Source organism: Epinephelus fuscoguttatus, linkage group LG15, assembly GCF_011397635.1.
Source record: "Epinephelus fuscoguttatus linkage group LG15, E.fuscoguttatus.final_Chr_v1".
Taxonomy (NCBI): Eukaryota; Metazoa; Chordata; class Actinopteri; order Perciformes; family Serranidae; genus Epinephelus; species Epinephelus fuscoguttatus.
In genome coordinates, this window is record NC_064766.1 from 19,986,255 (window position 1) to 20,011,749 (window position 25,495).

The 25,495-nt window shown below is 41.8% G+C and overlaps 1 protein-coding gene across 2 annotated transcripts; it reads right to left on the reverse strand.

Annotated features, from left to right (window-relative positions):
• Positions 1-7,136: 7,136 nt before the first annotated feature.
• On the reverse strand, positions 7,137-13,876 carry oprk1 (opioid receptor, kappa 1). 2 transcript variants are annotated; one of them, XM_049598006.1, is made up of 4 exons: positions 13,688-13,876; positions 13,214-13,571; positions 10,960-11,312; positions 7,137-8,023 (listed from the first exon to the last, which is right to left on the reverse strand). In XM_049598006.1, exons 2-4 carry the CDS (start codon positions 13,456-13,458, stop codon positions 7,485-7,487), a joined length of 1,137 nt encoding a protein of 378 aa, XP_049453963.1. In that variant the 5' UTR covers positions 13,459-13,571; positions 13,688-13,876; the 3' UTR covers positions 7,137-7,484. The 2 variants fall into 2 exon arrangements, with proteins under 2 accessions (XP_049453963.1, XP_049453965.1); XM_049598008.1 differs by having other exon boundaries at positions 13,214-13,502; positions 13,688-13,737.
• Positions 13,877-25,495: the final 11,619 nt, after the last annotated feature.

Consider the following 25,495-nt stretch of genomic DNA (forward strand, 5'->3'; position numbering starts at 1 on the left):
GAGCTTCAGTGTAGAAAACAGTCATTTTATTAAATATAAAGACACCCTCAAGTAAAAACTATGATTTGAACCTGGTTAAAATGTCCATTTGGTGTTTTTTTATGTGCTACAAGCCGTGTCACCAGCCAAATAAGCAGCCAGTCAATCAGCCTTGGAGCTGCAGTGCACCAGTGACAGTCTCAATAACACAGATTCAGTCAGCAATGGCTTATTACGTCAAAAACTAAGGGAACTTGTGAAATGAGGGCTAGGTGTATCAGAGGAGAAGCAGGTGTAGTTATGTATAGGTATTTTGCAAGTTAAGTTTCACTTTCACTTGTCAGAGCGGGAGATTGAAAGAAACAGTTTATCTGACATTAGCAACACATAATTAGCAGTTTGATAATGTAGTCAAGCTGACAGTTTGTGTGTTTGATGAGCAGAGTCGCAGGTGAGCAGGTGCGCTTGAGCTGCAGGAGAGGGGCTTAGGGGAGGAGCTAGTTGTGGATCTTTCTATAAAAAAATACCTCTAAACGTGTAATTTTGATGAACAGAGGTGAGTTTTTTGTACATGTGACAGATAGTCTGTGAAAAAAATCATGTCCCTCCTCCTTTTCTTCCTACTTGCTCTAATGGTATTCGCTAGAACCTACCGCGACATACCAAAAACAACCAATCAGAGGCGAGGACTCTCTAATACAGCTGTCAATCATGTCAATCACTGCAGTCAAAACCGTCAAACGAGACAGTGTTGATCAAATATGAATCGAGATTCTGGTACTGCATTGCCTGTTTTTCACCTCAAATGTTTTCAGAAACATGCTTTAGTGTACCGTTTAGCTGTTCAGTGAGAAAGTTGGTACGGCTGGTGGGTGGTGGATGGTGCTTGGTACTTCGATCAACTGTATTCAACATGGTGGTTGGGTCACAAACTCTCATTTTACAGCTGAACAGTACACTACAATAGAAGTGATACAACATAATAGAGAAGGCAGAGGAACGTGATTTTTATCACAGATTATCTGTCTCATTTAGTGCTGTGTGAATACAGTTTCAGCAAATATGTTTTTTTTTTAATATATATGTTGCAGGCTTTTTTATGGTATAAACAAAACAGGAAAAACAAAACCAACAGGCACAGCACATCGTATGTAACTGTGGCTATAGTCAGAGTAATTCGCACAAAGTAGTAGGAAAAGGAAAAATATACACAGCAAGGTGCTTCATCTAAAAATTATTATTACATCAACCTTTGCCTTGAAAGTATTTCAGTTTATTTTATTTATTTAAGTTGGAAGGGACAGTGCACATTAATGAACATTTGCATGTAAATATGCTGGATCATAGCCCCAGGCTAATTTTCATCCGGAGTCCCTTGGCAGGTTGATCTTACAGAGTAGTAAAAACGTTAGACGAAAGGAAAAGAAGAAAAACATGTGATAGTGAATACATTAGATCACAGAGGACAAAAGGAGAAAAAAATACATACAGTATAAGAGAAAACATAACAACATGGTGTACAAACATCAAAAACCGTGGCCATTAAGGTGAATGTCTGTCCAGTCCAGAGTATGAAATTGAGTCCAAATAAAGTGCTACGTGCTGTGGTTATTTCATGATGCCCATAATTACGTATTTCATCTAAAGTGCAGATGCCGACATGAATATATAAACGCCAGTACAGGGTCCCAGATCTTATCAAACTCAACATCTCTATCCTTGTTATAGAGTCTCAGTCTCTCCAGATGTAATGTGTTTGCCATTTCATTTGACCATAAATCATATGTACGAACAGAGTCCATCTTCCACACTCGTGAAATTAACTTCTGTGCAATCACCATTCCAAATGAATCAGCCAATTTTTTGGTATTTGCTAGCAGAGAATAAGGAGCTCGTCACTCCAAGGATAGCTATGAGTGGATCAGGTTACCAAGGTTTCCTAAAAGCCTCAGGTAAAAAGTGAAGAGTGTTCTTCCAGTGTGTATACAATTTCCTACAGGACCAGAAAGCATGCTCTAAATTGCTAATTGTAGATTCACAGCGGTTGCACACAGGTGAAACATCAGTAAAAAGCTATGCAGCTTCTCCCTGGAATAATAGTCTATGTAAAGCTTTGTACAAGACTAAGTCTGACATTCATCGCAGACTTTATTTTTATTTTTTTTATCGCCTCTGGAGGCTCATGTTTGGACAGTATTTTAAAGCTGGGCATATGCTTTCTGACATAATCACGGATTTGCAAAAAACTTGATACTGGGATATTGCAGACAGCTCTTAATTGTGCAAATGAGACAAAGTTCCCCCTAATATAAAGGTCACCTATTTTACAAATGCCTCTCTGTTTCCAGGTGGAGAATACAATGTCAGTTAGACCCGAATTAAAGGAGTGATTGTCACAAATTGGGGTGTCGAGATAGATTTTAGGAGGTTTACATTATTATTTTATACAAAAGTTTCCAGTTGATTTAATGAGGCAAAGATGTAGAGTTTCATCCAAGCAATTTAAGGTGTTAAGTGACATATTTTCATGGAAAACAGTCGTAGTGTAGCGGTAATTAATGAGGTGGGCGCACTATTAGGTAGATGGGTAGGTTACCATGGGGAGGTTGGTATATTCTCCCATATATTCTAATAGCCTTTTGGCTGATAGGTGGGTTAACTGTAAACAGCCAGAGAAAGAGGTGGGTATACCCTCCACTACACCACTGCTTATAAATATGTAATTCTGATGAACAGGGATGAGTTTTAAGGGGTTGAATCAATGCCTAGAGAGGAATGTTACACTCCCCCCTCGAAAATGGTCCAGATACACCCCTATTCACACCTTCACAATAATATTAGTAAATCCAAAGTGAAGCGAGGCACATCAGCAGCAATGTATCCATATGCTCCTCACGCAGTGGCTGGTCATTACGAATTCCTCCTCAAGGCCACCGACACAAAACGCCTCACAGCTAGAACAACAAGCCTTGGACTTCTGCTCCTCAGCTGAAGCACTCACAGTGGAAACATTAGCTCTGTGCCTTAGTCAAAGAGAATTAATACAGAAAAAAAAATCCTGGACCCTTGGGGAGGTGGGTTATAAAGTCATGGCTGTTTTTGTGATTCTACGCCGTATTTCTTCTTTCTATCATCAAGGACAGAAATGAAACCCTTCTCATACCCAGTGTTTTCTTTCAATGAAGCAAACTCACATTTTACAGCTTTATTGTGACTTTGTTGCACGTGTGTGAAGCATGTTTCAACATTCAAAGCTTAAAGATACAGCAAATATCCAACAGGTACATTTCATTTATAAGGCAGCAGCACATTACACATACAGTAAATGGTGCTCAGACCTGGGCTGAATTCATTTGTAAGTACAGTCATGTCTATCGGATACATTAACAAACACATACTTGAACCAGCAGCTGGATGTCTGGGGTCTCAGTAAGACTTGGATTTTTTCTCAGAGAGTATGCTACAATAACGTAAAGCAGTGTGCTTTTACCAAGATGTGCTTTCATAGTCTTAAAGAGGAGAGGGGATGCATCACAACAATGGATGTAGCTAATTGCTGGTCTTAAGAGCAAGCAAAACAGCAGAGTTCATAGGCAAAGCAAGATAAGGCACACAAAACAAGGCACAAAAACACTTCTGCTATAACTATTAAATCAGATTTATACAGATAAATATATGAGTGGTTTGCTTGACGTTAAGAAAAACCCACACAAGCTTTGATTTTGTGAATTTTGGTCGACTCCTGTAAAAGCTACAATAATTCAGGAAACCACGACAGAAAACGAGTCACACGCTTCGTTTCGTTTTACCGAGAGAATTTTCATGAGATAAACGTAGAAATGCACGGTCATGAGCTGATATTTACAGTATGAACATTAAGTTCCATTAAACACTAAAAGGCATGTTGTGTAGATACAGCCTGTCGTGTTCACGTCAGCTGTTGCCTTGGAGCCCTCTGCCCAGTTTTTTACATGTACTAGTATTAAAGACAAGGTGAGAACATGCCAGGTTGACAATACTATATACAGTATTCGACGACACCTCCACCATGAGACGCAGCATCGCAGCTGGAGTAAGTGTCAGGTGTAATAATAGATTCCCAAGGACAAAGTTCAGCTTTGAATAACACACTGTTTTGACATTGACGCCTCGACAAACTCAGTCACCTTGTCAAGGAGAAAATACTTCGATTCAGTATCTTTTTTGTGGTGAGTTACACAGGATGATCCCTGAGAGGTTATTCAGTATTCTACATGGGTTTTTACTGCCAATGACACAGAGTATTCACAGATTTACAATACAGCAAAGCACCAAATTACAGTTCACATAAAACACACCCAGCTTAAAACACTCTTAATGCAGTTTGTTCCTAAAACAATCAGGGATAATTACTTGTTTTCAGTCTGTGCACACAATACCGGTTGATCTTTTTCTGCATGTGAGAACTATTTTAATGAGTTTTATGTAAAAGTCTAGAGCAGGTAAACAAAATGTGATCAGGCTACATAATAAAATACTTTTGGTTTCTTGTCTGGACATCTTTCATCGTAGTTGTGCTGCTGATATCAACAGCATGCGAAATAATATTAAAAGTATGTTTGAGTTTCAGCTTTCAGATCTTAGCTTTATACAGTCTATACATTATAAAACACTGTACAGAGGTTTAGTAACCAGCTGGGCTGTGACCCCAGAGACATCTTTACACTTCACAATCACTGTCACAGGCTTTTAATCTAAACTTTAAAGTATAAGTCAGGTATTATTCCATACTTTTATAAATGTCAACAAATCCCACAGGAGGAAAACTCAATCTCTCTGACTTCTGTACTGTATGTAGATCTCCGCTCAGAGCACATTCATTGTCACTGAAGACACAGACCTGTAGAAAAAGGTCACATATATATATAGCTTCATACTTATTTTTGTGACGTCTTATTTTCAGACAGCTGGGTGCTGTAGATTTTCGCAAACAAGTGTCAGTTCCATATTTTTGGGGCGACTATTTTCAGCAGTGGATTGATACATATCTGGTGGTCATATCTGGTGGTATTTCTGGCAGCAGGAGGGTGCATGTGTGATTCATTTAAAGAAAGATGATGTGCCTATAGGGCTGTACCGAATGGTTTAAAGATTTGAAGCTTCATTCATAACACTGACATTTGAATTCTAAATCAACATTCACTGTTTTTGCTATTTTATTAGGTTTAAAGTGTCATACTATTTGTAGAAGTAGATTCCAGTGGTGCTGCATACTCGTGTGATCCAAACATTTTCAGTAACTCCCGAGCGCAGTGAACTCAAAAAGTCGACATTCATTGAAAAAAGACAGATTCCAAAATTCTCATATGTTTATCTGACAAAATATTCTGCTTCAATCCCTATTTGTTGTTGTTTAGCCTTCAAAAACATTCCCACTGCGGTCAAAAAAAGTTTGCTATCATGTACCTGTATTAATGAGGTCATCTAGCAGCATAAATCACATTTATTCATTAAAGAAAATTGATTTATTAAAAAGACTAACTTAATACATGGGTGGCACAGTGCTGCCACCACATTCTCACGCCGACTCCGTCACATATTGACGTTTTGGTCATGGACTTTCCACATCCACATATGACGTGCAAGGTACCCAGGGTGTGTTGGTTGTTGACATTCTGGGATGCTGTGTCAAGTTCTGCCAGTTACATGTATTCTATACATCTATGTCTTCTTTCAAAATACACTGTTTTCATGGGAAATAAACGCACTACTTTGGTACAAAACTGCAAATTGACGTGTTTTTTCCTTCAGTAACAAATGCACGTGTTTGCCACGTTTCCCCGATGCCACCAGGCACCATTAAACTATAAGTGCAACCTGTCGCTGATCATGCTGACGTTAAAGGATGCATTTTTTTGTTGGTTTCTGACGCTGGAAGTCACTGCCCAAGCACCAGATTTCGACAACTTGGGGTGAGACCGGGCCCAAGGTGGAGGAGCCCTTCTGTGCAGAGTTTGCATGTTCTCCCTGTGTCAACATGGGTTTTCTCCGGGTACTCCGGCTTCCTCCCACAGTCCAAATACATGCAGGTTAACTGGTGACTCTAAATTGTCCGTAGGTGTGAATGTGAGTGTGAATGGTTGTCTGTCTCTATGTGTCAGCCCTGTGATAGTCTGGCGACCTGTCCAGGGTGTACACCGCCTCTCACCCAAAGTCATCTGGGATAGGCTCGAGCGCCCCCGTGACCCCTAACAGGATAAGCAGTTATGCAAAATGAATGAATTATTCAATCCAATTTATCACTTTTTTAAATCTAGGACTGTTTTTTTTAAGGTTGTGTTACCGCACAGAATAAAAGGGGGAAATGATGGTGTGAAACAGCAGAGGCACTTTGTCAACCTGCTGAGTTAATGTTACCGTCATTTCAAACTCAACACTTGTTTCAGATTAAAAGCCCCTTATAACATCAGCTGAGAGAATCCCTCCATTTTCTAAATAGGCTTTTATTCTGAAACATTTGTCAGAACTTCCTGTGGAAGATAGATTAGCTTGATAGTTTACATATTGCGTCTCAAATGTAGCTCCTGCCATCTGCTGACGCTTTTAGGTGACTACAACAACATGTCGGCTGGCACATGAACAGACACAGTGACTCAAATAATAGTGAAAGTAATAAAAATAGGACAAGAATAATCCGATGACATCACACACGCCGTGAAAGACGACCGGGGATAATTGGTGAGTAGCAGCATGTAGTGTGTACCAGGCATAAGTCCTGAGTCTGAAATATGTCTGTCAGCGAGTCCTACTCCACCTATTTAGACTCCACCATAGACAACGGCAGCATTTCTCCGACCACGTAGCGAGCCACAAGCTCCGTGGCTTCTTTCAGACTGATAGGTTTAACGTATTAGAACCAAACGACAGCCAAGGACCAGCGCTCTAAAAGTAACGGAAGTAACTGATGTCTTGTTTGAAAATGTACTTAAGTATTTGATTACTCAAACAGCAAACTAACGCGTTAGGTTACTTGTTACTGCAAAAAGTAATCTTTGTAATGCATTATACCCAACTCTGTTGATGACATTATAAAATATTGCGACAGACATTCGAAGCCTCATCTAGAAACCTCACTAGATGCTTCTTATGTACAAAAATGACATTCGGTACAGCCCTACTGCATATATGCATCACAATGAAAGAACATGCCATGTCAATGGTTTTTGGCCAATAGTAAAGAAATAACATATCACATCTCAACTGCACAGCGAATACTGGTTAGTAGCATCCATTCTGTGATGGTTTAGGGTTTTTTTATGTGATTTGTTGACAATAAAAAATTGTAAATATCACAAGATGATCTTCTACATGAACCTGTTTTTGGATTCTCTGACCAACATGCTGGATGAATAAATAACTAGCCCTCTCTAGCCTTTCCCTCAGATGGCAGTGGTGACTTGAGTCAACCCAAGGTCATTGGAGTCCTCCCAGCCCTGACAGGGCATAGAGGACACGTCCATGGCTAGTCATACGGGTCTGGCCTGCTTCATATCTGCCTGCGCTTCTGTGGGACACGTGTGGTCCCGTAAAGTGCTCCTCACCCGGCTCACCCCGTGAGAGTCTCCATGTCCTTGGGTGCCTGGGCAGCAAAAGTCTCTGAAGCACCTCTTGAAGTTCTCATCCAGGAAGGCGTAGAGGATGGGGTTGAGGCTGCTGTTGGTGTAGCCCAGTGCCACGCAGAAGAAGTAGGCAGCCATGACGGCGGTGGTCTCGGGCACGTTGCCGGACAGCGCCTTGACTAAGATGAAGATGTGGATGGGTGTCCAGCACACCACAAAGACGGCGACCACCACCAGAACCAGACGGGTGATCCGGCGCAGGTTGCGGTCCTTCTCGCGTGAGCCTGATAGCAGTCGCACACTCTTCAGCCGCATGACCATCAGAGAGTAGCAGACGGTGATGATGATGACGGGTGCCACAAAGCCGAAGATGAAGACGCAGATCTTCATCAGGGTGTCCCAGTAGCTGTAGGGTTCAGGGAACTGCAGGGCACACTCTGTAGTCCCTGTTAGGTACAGAACAACACAGTTAGACGAACAGGTTGGATCAGTCAAATACAGACACAGTCATATTTTATTCAGGAGAAAATCTACAAGACTAAAGCTACATCCACACTGCAGGCCTCGGTGCTCAATTTGGCAGCCCAGTTGCTAAAAGAAAATGTTGGCATTGTGGATGGCAAGATATCTGCTGAGCTGCATTTCCAGCCTTGATTGTACCACCAAAAGCAGATATTTTAAGCCAAAGCATGTTTTTCTATCCATTACTGTGTGGTTTTTGTGCCTGACCACATGTTAACTACAGCGGCGTTGGTTTGAAAAAAGGTATTCGCACATCTAACTGTCTCGGCGGAGGGTGCGTTGGAAGATATCACTTGAGTCTTTGAACACAAAAATCCCACACACTCAGCTTCACAATTCATTAGTAACACTAATGTTTCGGTCCTTCTGGACCTTCGTCATGAGTGTTCAACACCATTATTTCTGACACTGAGCTTAAATAGAAACTGCCCCACCCATTTCACAGGTGTGAAGCCTGTGCACCATATGTCACATATCCCACAAAGGAAAGAACAAAGGAACAAGAAAAACATAGAAAAAAACATAGAAAACTCAAGCTCCTAACACAATAAAAGCTGTTTACAAGATTGTTAACAAAAAATGTTGAACATATGAGTGTACATAGCCTTGATTGTGTAAAGAGCTTGAGTTTTCTAGTTTTTTTTTTTTTTTTTTTAAATGTTTTTCTTGTTCCCTCATTTGTGGCATATGTGACATATGGTGCACAGGCTGTTGTCAACAACTGAGAAACCCCCACAGCTGATTAATTCCCTCACACCTGTGCACACCTGTGCAAACCTGTGAAATGGGTGGAGCTGTTTCTATTTAAGCTCACTGTTGGAAATAATGATGTTGAACACTCTTGAGGAGGGTCCAGGAGGAGTTAGTGTTACTAATGAATTGTGAAGCTGAGCAAAAGCAGTGTGTGGTTCAAAAACTACAGTGTTGTTTCAGCGTGTTCACTATATACAAAAGTAACGTATCCATGGTGTGCAGAAACATACAATGCCAACATTTATTCTGGCGATCCTGTTAAATTCGGATTTATTGCTCAGATCAGTTTTTTGTTTGGCTGTTCAGATGAATCTTTAAATGAAGCCACTATCTGATTCTGACCGTGAACTGGTCACCATCCTGAACGGACCCACATGCAAAACAGAGAAATAACAAAGACATCAAACGCAGCACGTTGTCGTATATGGAGGTTAACATGGAGGCCACCAAAGTCAGCCTTTATGGTTTCATTTGAGAGCTGATGTACAGTGAAGGCCAGCATATTCATGAGCAGATGGTAATGAGGATGAGGATGAAGGATGAGAGATAAGAGAAGGAGAAAGAGGGCCAAAATTTGATGGCTTTTTGTGGAGCAATGGCTGGTTCTTCTGAACAGAGCTGTGGGTGTATGCAGAGTCAGAGCCAGGAGTGTTGGGATTGTGATGTGAATGGCGTCACCGAAACAGATTTCCATCCAAAATTTCAGGATGTCAAGGGCCACTTTTGACTACATCTGTCAGCATCTCTCCACAAGACACTCAGCACAGGCAAGTGATGTAGAAGTGGCATGGAATCTGATATGACTGTTCAGGCTGGGGTCACACTACAAAAACATTAGACCTGTTTCTGGATTAGGATTATGTATAAAAGTGCCCCATATAGTGCTGTTCACACTAGTATAAAAAAAACAGATCTGAGGCCGATATGAGCAAAATTTGCTCAGTGACTTGTGCCACTTTTGCCTGCCTTGCTTATTGTTTATAAGCACTATATAAACATTTGTTTGTTTGAACAGTTTATAACACACTGTAATGTAGTTGTGCGCGGCTTCAGGGACATTTTTAAGTCTTAATTAATGTGCTATGTTTGTGTAACTTCTCCAGTGAAGACATATTTGGTGAAATTTTAACTGTGTTACATTATATTGGCATTCATACATCAGCCTCCACTTATTGGTTTCCCTGATGAGAGTTATAGTTGTTGAGAAATACATAACATGCACTATGTTATAGTGTGTTACAAACCAGTGGTTCCCAACTGGTGGGTCGCAGGTCCATTCTGAATGGACCGCAAGTGACTCGCAAATGTGTCAAGTTTGTAAAAACACACTTTATTTTTAAGTACAGTGAATTTCAAGCACAGAGCTTTTATTTTGAAGTGCCATTTCCTGCTGTAGAGTGAGTGACTAATGGACAGCTACCGACAGAGACAGCAAACTAGCTCTATGACATGGCCAAACGCAAGTATGATACTTTATGTATTAAACTGTGTGGAACTTGAACTAATTGCTATGGAGAAATCTGGACCAGTGTTATAAACCATTAATTAAATTAAATTCTAAGTCCCCATATCAGTAGGACTCCTCCTCTGGGAGCCACAAGTGTCTGTAATAAATTTCCTGGCAACCCATTTAATATCTATTGAGATATTTCAGTCACTATAGAGAGGTAAAGGCCAGTATCAGATTCATCAGCTGGCCTGATGTCTCCAGACAAGTGCACTCTGCTTCATGATTGTCAGCCTGAACAATAGATCAGACTGTCGCTGGGAGAAATAAATCCTTCGAGCTCTCTTCTCAACCTAGTAGGACCCATTATGCCTATCATTGCTCCATCTAGTCAGGTAGCTGTGATGTAGCGTCTCATCAACCCACAAACTATCCTCTTCAGGGAATCTGAAGGATGCTTCCTGCAGCTAATTTAGATAATTCAAGGTAAGGATGTGTCATGAAGTGGGCTTCAAGATTGAAATTGCCTATAAGAGACCCTTTGCAGCTGATAGATCTTTTGCCTGTGGAGCAGACGCAGAGACGGAACAAACCAGAGGGATGTGAGTAGAAACATGAAAGGTGACTGAGTCACAGCAGTGTGAATAAGGGTCAAGGTACCGTTGTTGGTCTTCGTTCCGCCGAGCGTCATGGCAGGGATCCCAGCAGCAGACGACAGCACCCATATGATCACATTTATGATCTTGGCCTTGACGGGCGTGCGAAAATCCAGGGCCTTGACCGGGTGGCACACGGCCACATAGCGGTCCACGCTCATCATGGTCAAGGTGAAGATGCTGGTGAACATGTTGTAGTAATCGATGGAGATGAAGACCTTGCACGCCACCTCGCCAAATGGCCAGGAGCTGAGCAGGTAGTCAGCGCTCTGGAAAGGCATGGTGGTGGTGACCAGGGCGTCGGCCACAGCCAGGTTGAAGATATAGATGTTGGTGGCTGTTTTCATTTTGGTGTATCTGTTGTGGGTTGAAAGAAGGAAGCACGAAGAGGTCTGATTGTTATCTGGCTCATTTTTTCTGTTATTTAAATCTGTACAAGTGGAACAAGGTTAATTAAATCACTTTTTAAGATAAGGATTAGTTACCATGGTGCTCAGCTGTTTTACTGAACAGATTAATTAAAGCAGCTGAAATACTGTACATATGCAGGTATAACACAGAGTAAAATAACAGACTTTTCATCATGATCAATTCAAGGCTTTTAAATTTGTCAATAATCTGTCAAGGTTGATCTGACGTTCACTTAAAGGTCCAGTGTGTAAGATTTAGGAGGACTTAGTGGCATGTAGTGGTGGGGATTGCACATTGCAACCAGCTGACACTTGTCACAGCTAGAATTCCTTCAGCGTTCGTTGATCAGGAGGGTTTTCATGGGAGCCAAATTATCCGCAGAGGTTTCATCCTCTCTAAAACAAACTGACCCAGTGATTAATACCACTAGAAACACTGAATAAAGTAGTTTAACATAAAAACACTCTGATGCTCCTGTTGCTCTGGCCGAAAACGTGAAGATGTGATTGGCCAACCCCGTCTCACTCCAAAGTCGAAATCCAACACTTGCGGTGTCAGACACTGACATAATAAAGCCATCCTTTAACGTCAGCATGATATGTTGCCGGTCGCTGTTATAATTTAACGTTGCTCGTTGGCATCGGGGGAAATGCAGCGGGATAAGAATGACAGTTAAGGCCGCGAAAGTTTGACTAGGGCGGGCAGGAGGGATGGTGAATGAGACGAACAAAGGGCAACCTTCGCCTGGGAGACCGGCGTTCGCGTCCTGCAAGGTTATAAAGCCAAACCCTGTTCTTTTTTCCTTAACCTAACCACGTACGTTACTTGTCGAAGGGAAAAAAAAGGTCACTTCACATAGTTGTACGACGTAGTGCATTTATTTTGAAAGAGACTGTATGTAAATGTTACATTTCCTGTGAAAACCGAAGTGTATTTTGAAAGAAGACAATGCATGTAGCAGGCAGAGCTTGACACGGCATCCCAGAACTAATGCACTGAGGGTGCCTTTCACGTCGCATCTGGACGTAGAAGGTCCATGACCAAATGTCGATATGTGACAAGTTCAGAGTGAGAATGTGTTGCAACCTGGAATGGCCCTATCTAGAAACAGTGTTTGATTTGTCCTGTCCGAGCTACTGTAGAAACATGGCAGTGCAGCGTGGAGATGTCGGATGATATAAACGGCTCATTCTAAGGTAACGAAAACACAATGATTCTTATTTTCAGGTGATTTTACACTTAGGTAGACATTGCTATTATATTAAATTTCTGCCAACATTGTCTCTAAATCCTGCACTCTGGACCTTTAAAATGAAAATACCTCATTGAGACTTTAAACAGAGCCACATGACACTGAACAGAGGAGCCTTAAGAGGAAATATTGACATTACAATCACTGCAAACCTTGTTAGGATCTATAATGTCTTGTTATCACTGGTGGAAAAAAAACAGCTCAGGATGCTGGATTCAGAGTCTGTTTACCAATAAATCATAAAAAGAAAACACCCAGAAACACGATATAAGGGCACAAACATTAAAACTCCAAAAATATACATGCAAACAAATGTGATTATAGCTTCCCCTTTCTATTTTATCACCTATTTTTTTTCCATGCATGGATCCAAAGAGACCAGGATGTAAGTGATTCACAATTAAATACACACGTTTGCAGCAATTTCACTGCTGTCATGTCATCATGTTGTTCCAAAAATGAATACGCACTGAATTTCCTCTCCTATTATGAGCCAAACGCTCGCAGGTATGCAGGATTTCACACTGAGTGACATGCCTGGCATTGCTTTTGGCACAATACGAACAGGTGACATATCCCAAAGCTGAAAACTCACCTAATGATGACATACATCACCAAACAATTGCCCGCCAAGCCCACCACAAACACCACGGAGTACACCGCGACTATGATGGGGATGATGGGCGACATGGGCTCGGGTTCAGCATCCCAGGTGCCGTTGAGTGTGTAGTTTAAGATGTCCAACGAGCCGGATGGCAAGGTGAAGTTTGGGAAACACTCCTCCAGCTGGCCTGAGGGACACCTGTCCTCTCTGAAGATGCGCACCACGTTGCTCTCCATGGTGCTGAGCGCTGCCTGCACCGGCCGGGCTGCTGCTGCTCCTGCTGGGCGTGAATTGACCGTTCAACTTAAACAGATATCAGCCCCAAAACAAGCTGGATTTCCGATGTCTGCTACAAAAAAAATCACGAAGCAAATTTTTCTATTAGAGCAGATTATGGCTCCGGTGAAGAGGAGCGCAACAGCCCGCGCTCAAGGACATCATTACACAAGTGTAACACCACCTTACCTGTTCTCCTGCCTCCAGAAAAGTTCGGGCAAATACAAAGACACTGATTCAGAGTTTCTTACAGGACGATCAGCCTGAGATTAAATCCCGGATGCCGGAAATGTGGCAGAAACTAAAGGTTTGTGGGTGGCTGTGTGGATGAGAGGAAAATGCACTGCCTGTGCCACCGCTGCGTCCCCGAAGGTGCGCACTGGAAGCCCGCACTGCTCATTCAGTGACATCAGAGGCTGAGCCAACAGATATGACAGCCAGCAGAAGGGATCTATCCACATGTATCACAGTCAGCTGAAAATATAGTTACCACATACATGTCACGCTTTATTCATTGCTTATGTTTTGCATTATTTCTGGTTAAATGAGCCACTAACGACGCCTCACACACTCAGAAGCTGTGGCCACTAAACATCTGCACGCCTATTCAACCATATTAATTTTTTTCTTAATGTTTTGCTGATTTCACATACTGCCTTCAAAACCAACTGTGCGTAGATATCATGTGCACATCTTTCTGAAAATGTTTAAATTCCCATTCCCAGAGCCATTTTCATCATTTCCTTTCAGCTCTTTTTGCTCCCAACTTGCATCTTTTCATGTGCATTTTCTCTGTTTGATCAAATTAGTGATTTACCACTGCCTTAAACCATGAATCTACAAATTATCCCTCTGGCAACACAAATGTGGCAGCACCGAGAGCTCGAAACAAAAAGAAAATCTGCCTCTCAGGAATCACAGGCTACTCCTCTCTAACAAGTCTCTCCTTTCTTTCTCACCCCAACAGATTTCAACCAGCACATAATTAAGTGGGTACTGTTCCCTTTCCCTCGTTTCATGCACTAACACTCGTTGCTTGGAGACCCATCATGGCCAGGTGTTACTTGAGTGACAAAGCCTTTCTGTAGGTGTGTTTCCATTGTTAAAAGCTGCACAGGCTGGACTTGGTGATACATGCCTTGTTTACAATATTTGATGCAACTTCACTGAGGTCCTTATCCTTGAAGCAGCAGCAGTAGTTAAAGGGTGAAACACATTTTCCTCGTATTAAAGCTCTAGAAGGTGGGAAAGAAAGTTACAGTTCACCCTCAGCCCCAACAATGCAGTGCCAAAGGTCTGTTTGCACAAAGATACTTCCTCTGGCACTTGACAGGTCTTTTTATTCGAGTTCCAGAGGAGGAGAGGAAATAGTCGTTATGTAACATCCGGAAGATAAGGTCAAGAATAAATTCTTTTTTGCATTTCACTGCCCTTTCCATAATTACCTGCTGTCTTTTCAGTGAAACGCTTCAATTATGGTTCCTTGATGAATACAGGTGTTCAACACAAAGATATCAAAGTGTGCTCATTTCAAATTTGGAATGAATGTTACTCTGCTTCTTGTTGAAGTTTTCTCGTGATGACACTAAAAACTTTTTTCAAGTGTGCTTCACCAGCTGATTACTGTCTCTCTTGTTCTGGTGTTTTTCATTTCTCCATCATGATTTAAAAAATTGTCACAGCCCTCCATGTGCATTGCTCGTTTCCTGTGAAATCCCTTGGACATTCATCACCGAACGGCATCAACAAGAAAGAGCCACCTCAATTTCAGAGATAAAGGAAGGCTCTCTCCCACAGTAGCAAAATGTGGAATTCACAAACAAAAAAACCCTTTAACATCCGCAATGCAATACTCACTTGATCCTACTACTATATTATTGATTGCACTTCAGAATATCTGCCCCTCCTCCCACCAGCAGCCTGACCTATTACACAAGGAAGAATTACCGCTCACTGAGAGTACAATCCTGCACAAATTACACCTGATTTAAGACTACAGGTCAAACTCATTTTAGTTCCCGGGCCACATACAGCCCAATTTGATCTCAAGTGGGCTGAGCCGGTAAAATCATTGCATAATAACCTTTAAATAACAGCACATCCAATTTCTTCCCTTTCTTGTAGTGTTCACATCCTGAAAGCAACCAGCCTGAGATGATTCAGTTTTTCTCCACACTCAGTCAGTCTGCTACTCACTGTCATTACATGTGTATTTTTCCAGACATTTCCACTCATGTATAGTAACACTGGCATCACCACACCAGTACAGTGGAAGCTGTTGAGGAAGCAGGTTAAGTTTTGTCATGCCTGACAGTCAGCCATAAGGTTGCATCAATATTATGTTGAGTCTGGGGTGCCACAGTGGGTGCTCTATGTGTAAAGGCTACGTCCTTGCTGCAGCGGCCACAGGTTTGATTTTTGATTCCGACCTACGGCCCTTTGCTGCATGTCATCCCCTTCCTTTCACAGCAGCACTGTCTGATGAAATGAAAGATAAAAAAATGTCAAGACAGATGTTTGATTCTTATGTACTGAAGCTACTGTTTGACAGTATTTTGCCCAGAGTTCAACATCTTTAAATGTGACCACAATATGTATTTGTTGTTTTATCAGAGAGCCGTCTTCTGCTCGGGGTAGAAGACTGTTCTTTTCTTCATCACCCACCTTGTTCTTTCTGGAACGGGCTGCTGTTTTCACAAAGGTCCAACTGGGATAACCACAAGTTTTTAGAGCCTCCCTCAGATGTTCATGCTCTTTCCCTTGGGCCTGAGTACTGGTAGGTACGTTATCAGCTCTGTGTTGTAGGGTCCTGATAACCACCCACTGGAACACAAGCTAGTTGTTATCAGGACCCTACAACACAGAGCTGATAACGTACCTACAACTACAGCAACCTGTTCCAGAAAGAACAAGGTGGGTGATGAAGAAACGAACCCATTGTTTAACTTGCTCCTGAAACCTGGCCCCTCTTAAGTCCAAAACACACCGGCGGCGTCACATGACGGCTGCATCATTGACGCAAGTCAAGTGCCGCCCCCAACACACACAAAAAGTGTTGCACTATGAGGTGTCGACCGGAATTATATTACAATGTGACTAGCTGGTTGCCAACTGCCAATTAGAACAAAAGATGAGGAAGAACACACAGGAAGAGAAAGAAAACACACAATGCAGGACGACCATGACAACCAGACAATGACAGTAGCAATGAATCAACGATGCTCAAAAATACAACAACCAATAACGAGAATAATGGGGGCGTCTGTATTGACGCGCGTCGTATGGTGCCGGTGTGTTTTGGCCTTTAGTCTAGTCATTTAGTGGGCTGGATTGGACCCTTTGGCAGACTAGTTCTGGCCCATGGGCCCTATGTTTGACACCCTTCCTACATGTTTAACACCCCTGCTGTAGGTCATCGCATTTTTCTAGAAATTCACTGTAGCAGACAATATTTACATTTTAGTGGAGTTTAGTGAGGGCTGGGGTGTCTGGCTTTATATGCATTTTGTGAATTTGTGAAGTGGATGTTTTCAGGGTGAATCTGGTTGTCACCCCTTAAAGATAAAACTCATTATAGTGTAGATTCACAGTAAGTCAGAACATGTGTCCTTCTGATATGAGATGGAGGTGGCAGTCATTTCACAGCAGCTCATTTGCTCTCTATGTATTAATAAGACAAACAGTTTTTAATATATGCAGATCTTATCTTCTGTGTGTTTGTCCATTCGTAGGATCTTCATCTGATATATACTAGTGTATGTATTTGTTGTAAGAGCTACGCTTTGAGTGTGTGAACATACAGTACCTCATTTTCAAGAGGTGTAAAGATCCAAGCTGTTCCCCTCTGTTCTCCACACTGAAGATAGGGTTTAGTAATCTGTTCCCATTGAGGAGATGTGGTGTAATTTAGGTTCTATAACTACAGATTACACTCATCAAGATCCATATGCAATCATGGTAGAGTTCATGATAATGTCTCATTAAACCAAGATGTACATTCATCACAGCCCTTTGTTTGAAATCTCCTGTGAAGGTGAAAATGAAGAAAAGAGGGGTGAGATGGTTTTTGTTCGTCACAGTCCAGTGAATACAATTAAGCTAAAAACAGGTGACTTCTCATGAACCAAGAAGCTGTTTGTGTTTCACATTTGTGGGACAATCCAGTGTGGTTTTTAAAGGTTATTAGGCTGACTTTCCCCATATGCTTTAAAGGGACAGTTCACCCCAAAAATCAAAAATACATATTTTTCTTCTCACCTGTGGTGCTATTTATCAATCTAGATAGTCTTGGTGTGAGTTACCCAGTGTTGGAGATATCAGCTGTAGAGATGTCTGCCTTCTCCAATACAATAGAACCAGATGGAACTCGGCTTGTGGTGCTCACAGCACCAAAAAATACATTTGAAAAACTCAATGCAATGTCTCTTTCCAGAAATCATGACCCTTGTTGTGAGCAGTTTAATGTAGGAATTATTTTATTTCTACCAAATTGCATCCACTAACGTTTCACCGTGAGAAGGAAGAGTGCATCTACTCATGGATGAGAGGCTCACATATCACCACTTCAATCAGGTGCACATAAGAAGAGAAATGTGAAAGTCTTCTGCGATTAGACCGCATCCTGATGTCATCTATGCCAGGAGGGTGGTAAAGATGTAGTAAAATAGGGATCCCCCCTGTGGAGTCTAGACACTGGTGGTGATGATGCAATGAGATGGATGAAAAAGGAGCCTAGGATCTGGGTGTGAAGAGGAGTGGGCTTTTGATGAGGTCGTCCTGGGCTCTGGATAAGGTGGCTGGAGGTGAATGGGATGGGGGAAGATGTGACAATTTAACCTAGAATGACGGCTGACAGGTGCAGAGAGGAGACCAGATTTAAAGTTTGGCAGCAGCAACAAAGTGGCAAAGTTCGATTGGCTAACCGAACACCCATTGTCAGCTGATTGGTGGAAGTGATGGGATAGAGAGAGAATTGTGAATGGATAAAGCATAACGAAACTCTTCCTGATTGAACTTATACTGAACTTCATTTAGTCAGTGAACTTTGACGTCTACATATTACACACTAGGGATGCTGGGTGTATCAGTCATTGACATGGTTGGACAATGTGTCAATTTACGCCTGTTACGTGCATTGTGTTTTTCAAAATACACTTCAGTTTTCACTGGAAATGCACAGTTTATTCTCATTAGATACATACAGTCTGAAACACAGCGTATTTATGTTTATTTCATCGTGCAACAAAAACACGTGGTTGGTTTAGAAAAAAACATCATGGTTTAGTTCTACATTCATACAGGAAGCGAACAGCGGCCTCCTGGGTGAAAGTCCGGTGTTGTTAGACCAATCCACCACCCCTTGCTACTACCCACCCTTTAGGGACTCTCCAGGGCCTTAAATTACATTGTTGTCTGGTGGCGTTTTAAACTGACGCCACCCAGTAACGTTATTAACTGGTGCTACCCAACAGTGTAATGTACCGCCAAGAAAGGATGCATTTTTCATTGGTGTCTGTGCAGAAATAAATGACCAAGCGGCGGTATTTGACGACTTTGAAATGAGAACAGGTTGCCTCCTCAGCTGAGCTGTAACATTTGCTCTCTCAGTGGTGCTAGGTGAGCTAGCAGTGGATGCACGCTTCGTTCTGCGTGATGATATAGTTGGCAGGTGTAGTTTGGTAGAGAGAAAATAGTTCCTACATGACACTGCTCACAACAAGGTCTGTGCATTATCTTTAGTAACTGGGTCATTATTTCTGAAAAGAGACATTGCTGTTGAGTCTTTCAAAGTATTTTTGGAGCATTGAACACCACAAATCAAATGACATCTTGTTTCATTATATTGGAGAGAAGACAGACATCTCTATGGCTGATATCTCCAGCACTCGGCAACTCACACCAGAAAAATTTACACTGATAAATATCACTACAGACTCTGACTCTGATGGAGACAGAGTCTGTTTGTATGATTAAAGGCTGTAAATTCTCCCTTCTTCTTCTCCCTTGGAAAAAAGCGCTACTGGTAAGAGGGAAAATGTGTATGTTTGATTTTAGGGTGAACTGTCCCTTTAAACTAAACATGCCTTTAAAATTGTTCATTGGCATCACACCAGATCAGTACCCAGAGCTGTTTTCTGCAGCAATTTACTGACTCACTGCTCACTAGGTATGATTTTAGAAACCTGCTGCCATGGTTCCGGCATGAACAAGATCAGCACTCTCAGTAATCACCAAGAAGATTACAATATTCCTAGCTCTGACCACAACCCTGCATTATCTGCCTTGTGTCAAATGACTATCTAAGTATGAATTTTAGTACGAGACCATTGCGTGTAAACCCCAGGAGCATAACTACTCCCTACATGTTTGTGAGTTCCACGTTCTGCCTCACAGAGATCATTGCCTTCATTCACAGGTATCAAGATGTGGTCACTTCAGGTGCGCCTGTGTCTGCTCTGGATGAAAATGACTTGGTTTGAGATAATGTGGTCAGCATGTGTTATGCTGCCCTTGGAGAGAATTCAGCGGCAGTTTGGTGCTGATATCGTGTTTCTGCACTGGGGACAACAATTTGGGACACAGTGTTCTTTGCTTTTGGTCGAGTTTGTTTGGACAAACAGCAGCAGTGGTGACATTACAGCAGGGAGGGCAGCACAAACTTTGTCAGAGTCTGGTTGTTACTGAAAGACCATTTCAGTATTTAGAATTACAGGCCTGTAAGCTGTGGTGGCAATGATGGTCTCATGGACAGCGGTGGAGGAAGTACTTAGATCCTTAACTTAAGTAAAAGTAGAAATACTATTGTCTAAAATGCTCCATTAAGTAAAAGTCCTGAATTTAAAATGTTTCTTTAGTAAAATTACAGAAGTATTATCAGGGAAATGTACTAAAGATGCCGTGTGTTGGATTTAAGGGCATCTATCAACAAAAATGGGGTATAATAGGCATAACTATATTTTCTTTGGTGTAAGATCGCCTGAAAAAAATTGCTAGTTTTTTTTTTTTTTTTACCTTAGACTGAGCCTCTATACTGTATCTGCATATGGAGCAAGTCCTCAGCACAACATTCTCACTCTGACCTGTCACATATTGATGTTTGGTCATGGACATTCCACGTCCAGATATGACGTGAAAGGTACCCTGGGTGCATTGGTTGTTAATGTTCTAGGACACTGTGTCAAGTTTTGCCTGTTACATGCATTGTCTTCTTTCAAAATACACTTCCGTTTTCACAGGAAATTTACAGTTTACATACAGTCTCTTTCAAAGTAAATGCACTATATCAGTACAACAACGCAAATGGACTTTTTCCCCTTTCAACAACTAACACGTGATTGGGTTTAGGAAAGAATGGACAGGGTTTGGCTTTATAATCTTATGGGACGCGAACACCATTCTCCCAGGTGAAAGTCAATGTTTGGTGGACCCAGCCACCCTGCTCTGACTTTCACTGCCTTAACTTTCATTCTTGTACCACTGCATTTCCCCGTGATGCCACCGAGTGCCGTTGAACTTTAATGGCGACCAGCTGCATATCACAGTGACATGTCTTGACGCCGCAAGTCACTGCCCAAGCACTGGATTTTGACAACTTCGGAGTGAGACGGGGCTCTCCATGGTGTTGGCCATGTTGCACTAGAGAAGGCCATAACGGACAACCCAAACATTGCTCTAGAGGCGTCATTCATGTTTTCGTACGGCTGCCACAGTTCTCCTATACACTTTACACAGGGGAGAAGTTTCAGTTCTACAACCTCAACACTAGATGCTACTAAATCCTGTACACTGGACCTTTAAAATATGAAAAATAAAACAATTCATAAAGCAAAATGGCTCCTCTACAGTTTGATATTAGTATTACATTATTCTGCTGTTATCACCAAAATATTAATGTAAGATCATTTTATTGTGGAACTATTTTTCTGTGTAAATAATCCGTTCTTGAACAATAAGTATTGATTTCAGAGTTAAAATGTTTTTTGGTTTTGGTAAATACTACATTTTAGGAAATGGATGCAGACTAATTTGGACCCCACTTTATTTGAACAGTACCATCACTCAGCAGTTTCATTAAAGGTGACGTATGTAACTCTGGAGGAACTAAGACAGTTGATTGAAATTTTCGTCCCAGGTCTTCAAATACAGCAGCTTTGGGTTGTTGGTTTGGTTCGACTACCAGCCCAAAGTGTCTGTATTTGACAGCCTGGGAACAAGACTCAACAATCAACAATCTTTCTCCAGAGTTACAAACAGCACCTTTAAGTGAATGGATGACTGTGTAACTTCCTCAGCGCTATCCAATCCCACAGGTTTGATTGTGTATCCACAATCTCTATTAAATGATCTAGTAACACTTCAGGAGCTACATAAACTTGTGTTTAAACAGGCAGGTCACTTGAGAAAGATTTGTTATTGTATAGGGATGATTCAGTGCAAACTCCAACCTAGTGTGAGTGCACACAGTCCAGCAGGAAAATAGTTACTGTGCATCTGCACTCAATCATGAGCGAAAGCAGGTCCAGCTCTGAAAACACTGGGAGCCGTGTAATTCCAGTGTCCAAACGGCGCAGTTGATTTACAGCATGAGATAGCACATCTTAATGTTACACACAGAGGCAATATTGCCACGCAGCGTGAGCTGTAAATACTCCGGTATTTGTGATTCTCTTTAGATGCAGCCTTAAATCGAGCTTTTGTTGGCAGAGTCTTGTTTTGATTGTCACTATGGGAACAAATAGTCTCTGACCCATGGTTACAAGAGCAAGGGGATTTGATCGATGAAGCAAGGCAACGATACTTCTCTCTCTCTCAGTAAGCTGATATAACAGTCTGCCAGGCTGGGCAGGTGTCAAACACAAACGATTTGGAAGCATGAACCCGGAAACCTGCCTCTGCTACCTGAATAAATTATATGAAAACCCTGGATATGAAACGCCTTTCTGAGAGCCAGAGAACAAAGCTGAATAGAAACACTGAGCCAAGACAGAAAAAAGACGTTGCCTTTGAGGACGTTCATCTATAATCTCAACTGTGGAGAGTGACTGTGCACTCAAACAGCCAGTTTCACCCTCTGTCTTGACCCTGAACACCAAATGTGGGTAGCATAATAAAAAAAAAGGCAGTGGGGGGAGAAAAACCATCTGTTTCAGGGTCCAGAGTTCACTCTGTTGTTGCAGGTGAGCATGCGGGGACCACAGAGTGCCAGCCACTGTAAATAGCGTTGGGAGAGCGAAGCAGGGGCAGGCGGCTGCAGCCAGAGGCAGTGAGCCTCTACATAAATATTGACACTGCGTACATCCCAGCTCTCCACACATTTTAGATGTCAAAGGACGGGGGATGAGTGCATCAGAGTTTGCAAAGACTGAAACCTGAATTGAAGGCTCAGTAATAGAGTTGAAGGGCAGGTACACACTCAAGAACCTGTAGGTGTTAATGCTGAATGGGTGCTCTTTATCTAAAGAAAGTGACATTTTACAGGATGTGGAGGTGTCATTTGGAAAGTTTAAACAGACTTGTTTTTCAGTAAGAACGTGGGACAGAGTTGAAAAACATTTTTATTCTCCTCATGGAGTTTAACTTTGGCACTGAAGGCATCTGGAGGCAGATTACCCAGGGGTGTGCTGCTGCCAGCCCCGGCCTTCTGGCTGCCTCACATGTAAGCAGATGCAGCAGACAGTAGCTGTTGTAAATACTAATGTCTCCAAAATAAATGTCTGTTCGGTGCAGATCTTGTTTTCATGGCTGCCTGTACAGATTAAATATTATACGAGCTGTATCTGACATTCAGAGCATTAATACAGCAACAAATCATTATTTTCTGTCAAAAGATGGAATACTGGCATCCTGAGCGGAGAATGAAGTCACGCTCCTTCTGGATGGCAGAGGAGTGGCAGCGCATGAATGTTAGTGCATGTGAGTCCCTGTGTGTATCACACTAACTAGCTCATTGCCGCCACTGCTGTACACTGTGTTGATATGGTGGTTACCGCTGATAATGCCTCCCTGACCCACAGTGGTGGAATAGCGCATCACAAGTCACAAGTGTAATGACCACTATCCTGTTCCCCACTATGTTAACACCATTAGCTCTGTCAGCACTGTTGCTATTGTTAGCACTGTTTGTGCTGTTAGCAACATTACCTGCTGTCTCAACAGGGACTGTCCATTGTTTTGATGGCCTGAAATTCAGAAAACCCGAAATCCTGTCAAAAAATGTTGCATTGGACCAGAGGCCCATTTCTCCAACAGCCCAAAAACAAACGCTCAGTCCTGTTACTCTGAAAATACACACTCCCTGCAGTTAGATAACTCAACCACCAGGAGAAGTTTACACCGCCAACTTCTGTAAATCATGTATACGTTACATTGGTGCATAATTTTGTAGCAGACACATTGAAACGTTGCTTTTCAACAACGCTGTGGTGAAGGTGTGGTTTGATTTAGGCACGAAAACCACCTGGTAATGGTTCGGAAAGGATCGTGTCTTGGCTTAAAACATCCACGTTTTGTGGCACAAGAGTCACAGGAAAAGCAGGGATGTGTTGGTGAAAAACACCCCGGTTCTGTGGCTCAAATGCTGCTGTATGCTGATTATAATGCCAAACCCTGTCTTTTTTTCCTAAACCCAACTATGCAGTTAGTTTTTAGAGGAAAAAAAAACGTCAATATGCGTTGTTTCAATGACATAGTGCATTTATTTTGAAAGAGACTGTATGTAAATAGTAAATTTCCTGTGAAAACAGGAAGTGCATTTTGAAAGAAGTCAATGCATGTAACAGACAGAACTTGACATGACGTCCCAGAACGTCAACAACCAACACATCCAGGGTACTTTTCACTTCATATCTGGATGGAGAAAGTCCATGATCAGACGGCGATATGTGACGAGGTCGGAGTGAGAACATGTTGGTCAAAACCTACCACCTACATTACCCACAATGCAACTCAACCGCTGACAGTTTAGATGGAGATTTGGGTGTAATGCTAACAGTGGCTAATGTAGCCTTGAGCCACCATCTTGAAGCACAGATGAGGAGCGGACTAATCTTGTAACTCAATACACACAAATTTTTGGTTGTTGTTTTAAATTTTAGGATTGTAGTCTTCAGCCCAAGCAGATGCTGACTTAAGTGACATCAGTTAAGGTAGCTTATCAGATTTTGCACAGCTCCATCTAGATCCACAAAAGGCTCTGTATAACATACACAGTAGCACTCCTCAAAACCTGGAAACACACTCTGATGGGTAAAATCAGTGGACCTCCCCTTTAATCGTGTGCCTATTAGAATACAATGTTCACTAATACAGAAAAAGGAAAATCTGTTAGATTGTTTGGCGAGTTAGGTGAAACTGACAAAGTAATTATGTATTTGTTGTGTTTGAGAAAACAAAGCATGAGAATAATTACAATCTGGCTTTTCATACAAATGTGTTCATGTTGATTAAACTGTATTGTTATTCAGGGATTCATCCAAGAGAAGAAATGAAACACAGCATTTGAAGTTGATACAAAAAAACAGCCATGGGAGCGGATTCTTAGTTATATTTAAAACTCAGATTCAGTCCCTTATCAGCATCTCCTTATTATACAAGTCATAACACATTCACGCAGATGCCTCTTCCGTCTATAGGAAGAATCTGTCTCTATGTAAACTTTATAACTGATTGTGTGTGCTGATATAGTGTAGGAAGAATTCAAGGATGAATGAAAAGAGGTCAAACGTCTTAGATTGAATTTAACGTCTGTTGGGAGCACACAGCAACTCAGAGCAGCATCTGGAACTTACAGTACAATAGAGTGAGAAAAATGTTTCTTCTCAGAGCCACTCGCCCACAACAAATGGATTATTGTATTTTTTTAAGGGAGAATGTAGATAGAAGCAGTGAATAATGTTTCAAGGACTAAAGGTTTCGGCTTATCTGTTCGGTGGTTGGAGAACAAAGCTCTGCAGTGAGAACATCTGCAAGATGCAATGTATCTCATATCTTCTCAAATAA